This window comes from Glycine soja, chromosome 15, assembly GCF_004193775.1.
Source record: "Glycine soja cultivar W05 chromosome 15, ASM419377v2, whole genome shotgun sequence".
In the NCBI taxonomy this organism is placed as follows: domain Eukaryota; kingdom Viridiplantae; phylum Streptophyta; class Magnoliopsida; order Fabales; family Fabaceae; genus Glycine; species Glycine soja.
In genome coordinates this window covers 15585184-15592125 of record NC_041016.1, presented here as the reverse complement: position 1 = coordinate 15592125, position 6942 = coordinate 15585184, and the positions used below count along the sequence as shown (strand labels likewise).

Sequence of the window (6942 nt, the reverse complement as noted above, 5' to 3'; positions counted from 1 at the left end):
TATTCTTCGCATGAGTTTCACACTTATACTACTACTTTTCTGGCAACATTTCGTTTGTGTTTTTTTATATTTGGTATCACTAATTTGATGGAATTTTTTTTATCCAGATCAAATACTAATCTCACTTATAATAAGTGCAGTGACTTATTTAAGAAAAATTTACACACAAAAAAAATTAAACATGAATTATATTATTAAATGAGTTATTTTTCTATGTTTAAATACAACAAAATCTTATACCATTGTTTTAATTCTTTTGGTTGATTTGACAGAATTTTGTGTTTTCATTAAAAAAAATATGGAGTGAAAAATAAAAAGGAATGGGTGAATACCGTATTAGGGGCCTCTATAGTCTATGTATATTATCAGGGCCGTGCAGTTTTTAGATGTGGATGACAGGTTGGCATCTCAATCGGACACGTCGTTTCTGAGTAGATGAAGAAATGAAGTGAACTAACGCTTTTGGAACTCGTTCGTTTTGGTCATGCGTTTTCGCTTTTCCACCCATCTTAAAACTGCTTGACTTTTTGATACAACAGCATTCTATCAACGCATTCTCAACAAGCCCCACTTAGATTTCCCCGTTAACCTTAAACGCAGCAACCTTAAACTCAGCATGACAGAAATTGAGTCCAACGACAAAACAACAAACTTCCCGTCAGGTAAAAATACTACGACCCCCTTTTGTATTATAAACGATCTCACCCAATCATCTTTCGGACCCTTCGTTCAATCAAACAAGAACACTTGTTTTGGGTTTACAGAAACTTTGATTTTGCAATTTCTTTCACATTTTCCATTTGCGTTATTTAATTTTATTTTGCAACATGTGCGTGGTACTTACCGATGAATCTTATTGTCTTTGGTCTATAGGGATTGGATTTTGCATTTTTGCCTTTTAATTATCTGGTACTGGTATTGCATTTTAATATTAGCAATGGATTTGTAGTATGTCTTTTTTTTTTATATCATAGAATCAAAATTAAAACACAAAGAATAAGAATTGATTGCCAGCGTTACATTCTTGGTCTGTATGGTAATTGTCGTAAGACAATCCCATAAGGTTTGGGTTCGAATCCGGCCGGTATAACATCAAAAAAAAAATAATAAGAACTGATTTTTGTTGGAATCTTTTATTACTGGTTGTGAGGTTTGTTTTGCCTAGTTTTGGTTAGATGATTATGATATTTTGTGCTATCAGTTAATGAAGAGGGAGCACCCAATTTGGCTGAAAGAGCAAAACAAGAAACTATGCGTCCTAACAAGCATTCAAGCCATCATCATAACAGGGAATCTCATGGACTGAATAGTGATATTGATGAGAACACCTCAGTGGATGATGTTAGGGCACCAAATGTATTTGAGCGAGCAAAGGAGGAGCTTCAAGCTCTTGCTGAGGTGTTCCATCACAAGAAAAGGGCTCCTACTTCTGATATAAGGTTGAAATCATCATATATTCATGCACATCTTTTTTTCTAAGAAAAATTAAAAGTCAAGATTGACTGCAGAAAGTAGACATTGGTGTTGACAAGCTCTGTCTTCTATTTGGTTTATTTTGTGGCATAGGGATGAAGATCAAATCGCCGAGTCATCAGAACATAGACAAGTATCCCCAAGCTCTCCATCAGGTATACAATGTAATGTATGGGAAAGATAAATTATCTTAGTAATTGGAGATTGTGTACATAAGATGGTGTACATTTTCAAATCCTTTTAAATGGCTGCATACATGTTATTATAGAAACATACTAGGCCCGTGAGTCTCATTGCTATTGTTCAAATTCTTCCGAATGACTGCATACATGTTAATCTAGAAACACATTAGGCCCATGAATTTCTCATTGCTATTGTTCCAATATTTACCTAGTGTAAGGTTGGGGGAAATGGAAAGAAGTAGAGAGGAGGGATTTCTATAAAATTTTGTTGTTTGGTTCAATTTTTAAGAGAGGAGGAGAGGGGAGGGGAATGGAGGAGAGAAAAATGCCTCCTCATTCATTTCTTTTTCTCTCCTCCAATACTAGGAGAATTTGGACTGGAGCAGATTTAAAACATTTTGGGTGTATTGACTAAAATATTTGAAATTCAAAATTACAAGAGTTTAAAACTAAATTAACTTTTAAAATCTTCCTTGTTTGTGAACTAAACAAGAAAATAGCTATTTTCGCTCCCCTTATTTGCCCCTCTTCCATCCATTGAATTCCCTTTCTTCTCTCCTCTTGATCATTCAGAATGTCTACTTAAAATCCTTACTCTCCCTTCCTCTCCATTGAACATATCAGTCATGTGAAAGAATTACAAGAAAATTATTCCATTCTACGTATGTCCTTTGAATGCAAAAATCATGTCATGCCATTATAAATAGCCAAAGGCTTCTTTCATCATGGGTTGTTTATTTGATATATAAGTTCAGGGCCAATAATTTCTTGACTTGATATAAGGCATTTTTTATTGGCAGAAACAAAAGCAAAGGAAGCGAACATATTTGTGAAAGCTAAGGAAGAGATTAAAGCCATCATACACCGTGATAAGTCAGAACACCATCATCATAAAGAAACTCATGGAAGGAATGATGATATTAATGACAATACCCCTACCGATGAAGTTAAGGGTCCGAATGTCTTTGAAAGAGTAAAAGAAGAATTTGAAGCTGTTTTCCAAGCTATACATCCCAAGAAGGAAAGCTGACAATTTTCCTTCCTTACCATAGAAGGATGAGGAATCCTGTTTGATTAGGGATGTTATGTGCATGATAGTGCATGTTTGAAAATCAGGTGGAAAAGTTCGAAGTACTTTTGCAAAAAGATTAGGACCCTTAATTTTGCTTTTATTCGTCGGATCTGCATTAGAATGAGTGTCATAACAATTTCAACTGCAAACCAAACGTGCTCATAAACCGTATAAACATGTTTATATATATATATTTTGGAATTTTGCTATCCTAAAGTGGGCCCTCCTTTTAGAGAGAGAAGTAAAAGCTTGTGTGTGTGTGTGTGTAGGGTGCCTCACCAACTTAAGATTGGAGCTCCTTCAATCAATCTTGGTGGTGTGTTTGATGATAATAGAAACAAGTTAACTACATATTTGTCTTGTTGTATAACATGAATATACAAAAAATGTGTTAACCAACTTACATAGGTCAATTGAGTTCGGGTGTCAACCCAAGATCTTGACTTTCTCGTTAGGCAAGAACTTGGCGGGGTCAGCATTACACCAAAGTTCCCAAGCCTAAAAAATCAAAACACATCTATAAATGTGAATGTTCTGACTATAAGAGTTATTGTGTCACGCATCACAATTCTCATGGCTGTATTTTGCAAACTCAATATGAAGAGTTCCCATGTGTTACTTGTTGCTCGCCATTTACCTCCCACGGCATAACAGTGCACAAACATAATCAAGAATGATAAGCATGCAGAATAAAGACATTGCAGATGTGCAAAATAGCTTACATCATACATGCAGAGGTATATATAAGCAGGTGCCAACAATAGTAACAACACATCTCACGAAGTCCAATAAGATAATCACATAAGTATTTGTATGCAAATCGATGCAGCATTTCTAACAACTAATGCATGTGACAAAGTCAATAATATGAATTTTTGACCGTCATATTCATATCTCATCATTATAAGAAGTTGTGGCTTCAGCAGAATGTTCATATGGGGGTGGTTGATACCCTAACACGGGATGCATGACCTCAAGCCTCTATGGAATTAAGAATTCAAATTTCATTAAGTTATAAACTCAAATCTTTATTAGCCTTTCCACACTTTTCAAAGAAATGTGTGTAGTCAGTTCCTCAACAAAGACTCGTGCTCATGAATAGTGATATCAATTTGCGCATTATTATAATACAATCACATCCTCATAACTTAGACCTTTATGTAGAGATAGAACTAACAACACTACTTGAGCCTCATAGCATCAAGCTAAGGCCACAGTGACCTCTTTAGTTCCCAACAACATCATACTACATGGGGCACTCCACTTGGTCTTAAATGTCTTGATACCATTTAATTAAGGTTTGGACTAATTTACTTTTAGTTTTAAAAGGTTTCTATATGTAACAAAAAAAAAAGTTTCCATAAGTTTTATATCTTACACAATTAAATTTTTGTTTATTTATAGCACACATATTATTATACTTTATACTAAAGTTCATTAAGGTTCCATTTTGAAGTCTTAATTGAATACTACGTGTTTAGATATATATTTTTCATAAGGTTTCATCATGATTTATTTTTTCTTTTCTATTCTTGTATTTACTTGCATCATTAAATTTTCCAATAAAATTTCTTAACTTCAAAAATTGATTCCAATAAGGTATTTTTACTTGATTTTTATTAAAAAAATCTAGAATTAATTATATTTTTAATCCCTCGAATTAAGAGTATGTATTCTCTTCCTATCTTTCTCTTAGTATAGGCTTAATTAACTGGTCTAGAATTTTCAAAACTAAGTTAATTTAAGTCTAAAAAGTATTTTCTCTTCTAACCTAACCTAATTAAGTTTATTATGACTAAAATTAATTATTTTAATTATGATATTTAGTTTAATTTGGTCAAAATTACCATTTTATCGCTAGTTAACCACCTAACTTTCCAATTAAGCATCAAATCTCATCTAAATAAGCTTTCTTTCAACCCAAAGTTTTCTTAAGCTTATTATTAACTTTTAATTAATTGTTTTAATGATTGAAGTTAAGTTAATCTCACTATTTAAGGACTGGAAATTTTGTGCAAGCCACTGCCTTATCCAAAACTCACATATTTAGGTCATAATATTTCCTTTGTGAATTTGTACTATACTCAGTGTAGAACATTTTCTATATTTTTGTCATCAACTTTTTTTATTAAATAATATATATTTATATGTGTAAATATTTCTAATATTAAAATTTGATCATTGCGGTTATAGACCCGTTGTGTAACTTCAACTAGAGCGTAATTATCCTTCCACTTACGTCATTCTCATAGCAATACACACATATGCACAAAAAATTCAGCTCAACTTTATTTGCTCAAATCATTGTGCATGTCCATATACACCAAGTGCCAGCAAAACGATCCGCTACTTGGCATGCACTCCTTAAAACATTAATATGTAAATGCAACCAAAATCAACCCTTTTATGTCTGCTTTTGTGTTTGGGCAACCCCACATGCCGTTTGAGTAAAGCGACAAATTTTCCTTTTGAAAAAATTAAATTACACCAGGGAAGTCAAATTTCCTAGTATCCATGGCATCAACTAGAATCTCATAAAAAACAAGTGTCTCGATCGAAAAATGTATATATAAATGCCTTACAAGTGAAGGCAGCTAAAGTGTGCAAACAAAAATGCAAAGATAAAATAAATAAATAAATAAAAACGTATTACTGTGTTGAGGACCACATACATAAAAGGCCGCAACAAGTATTCAGCTTCACTCCAAAAAATCTCTTTCCCTTAGCTTTCTTCAATTAATGTATATTGCTAGCCATTTAGGATTTGTTTGATCTGGTGTTTGAGCACCTAAATTGATGTTTATTTCTCGTGAAAAGTTACATATGTTTATTTCACAAATAATTTTTTTAGTTGAGTTAAACACGATTTTCATTCAAATTGAGGTTTACTCCCAAAGTTATTTCACTCTTGCTTTTCTGTTAAACATGGAATGTTTCAAACATAAATTTAGTTACATTAAAGATTAAGAGCATGTTTGGTTTCTTGTCCAACTTGTTGTGCACAAATTTCAAGATCATATCTAGTGATCCACCGCAAACTGAACACAAAAGAAAAGGTGAGGTACTTTTGAAAACTTCATTTTGTTATCAACGTCCGTTTGCAACAAATATGTAAACATACACTAAACTTTTTTTTAACTACATTTAAGTATATAAAGTTGTTCAATCAAATTTCACTTTTTCAACTGTAATTCAAACACACACTTAGACTTATGTACATATACGTGTGTTTGTAATGAAAAATGTATAGGTATTTACAAGTAATTTGATTTTGTCTAGTGTAAATCAAAAAATATTTTTGAAGCTATATATGCATTTTTAACCTTACAATTTTACAAAGGTCTATTCACGCTGTATTTAGTTACAAATTACTCCCAATAGATTTGTTAAGAACAACCGATTTAGGTTAGATTAAATTTAAAAGGACAAATAATTTTTTGGTTTCCTTAGTAAAATTTGGATTGCAAGCCGTTTGAACACAGAATAAATCAAATCTAAATTACTTAATTATTTCCTCCTTCGAAATTCCAAGATAGGATAACTAGGGGGAGGGATGAGAGCTTGTACGATATAATGATGAAAGGGAAGAGAAATTCAAAATAAATAAAAAATAGTAAAGAAAAAAAAAGTGAAGGAATTTTTACTTCACTTAGTGTATCTAATAAAAAGGAGTTTTTTTTTTCTTACAATAAGAAAAAAGAATAAACGTATTTGTTAAATACAGCGTGAATTTGGTCTATTTCAATGTTCAATATTATAATATTAAATAATAGAATAAATGTGTTTTAATTAATAGGATTCATATGATGAGAAAATCAACTACTAACAATATAAGTATCTAGTATGATAGCCTTTAATTTATTACATGAGAGTGTAAATGACGATTACTCTTTTTACCCTCTAATCTATGATTTAATCTAATGGTCATTATTTATTATTTTCATTTTCTCATAATAAAAGCCTTCGCACCAATCAAATAACTTAATTGTAAGCTTTCAGCTTCTAGTATATACTAATATTTCCATGATTTACTCGGAAATAAGTTAAATGAAATGTGACAATATGTTAGATAGATTCATTATATATAGGATTAGCCAAATAATAGTTAGAAGTGGTTGCTAGTCAATGGAAGTCAGTTAAGATAATATGAGGTAAACAAATTGTTAAGTTTGGATGAGCTTAAAAGTCATTGAGAAGCGATGCGTGTAAATCATA

General features: G+C 31.9%; 1 protein-coding gene across 1 annotated transcript; it reads left to right on the top strand.

Annotated features, from left to right (window-relative positions):
* The first annotated feature begins 387 nt into the window (after nucleotides 1-387).
* LOC114386997 lies at nucleotides 388-3078 on the top strand. The gene is made up of 4 exons (XM_028347090.1): nucleotides 388-662; nucleotides 1202-1439; nucleotides 1567-1628; nucleotides 2456-3078. Exons 1-4 carry the CDS (start codon nucleotides 617-619, stop codon nucleotides 2683-2685), a joined length of 576 nt encoding a protein of 191 aa, XP_028202891.1. The 5' UTR covers nucleotides 388-616; the 3' UTR covers nucleotides 2686-3078.
* The last annotated feature ends 3864 nt before the right edge of the window (nucleotides 3079-6942 follow it).

Bases quoted from the DNA above. Each gene is read 5' to 3' on its own strand.
- LOC114386997 (XM_028347090.1), top strand. From the start codon at position 617: ATGACAGAAATTGAGTCCAACGACAAAACAACAAACTTCCCGTCAG. The intron at 663-1,201 runs GTAAAAATACTA...TTGTGCTATCAG, and splicing joins AACAACAAACTTCCCGTCAG to TTAATGAAGAGGGAGCACCC. The intron at 1,629-2,455 runs GTATACAATGTA...TTTTATTGGCAG, and splicing joins ATCCCCAAGCTCTCCATCAG to AAACAAAAGCAAAGGAAGCG.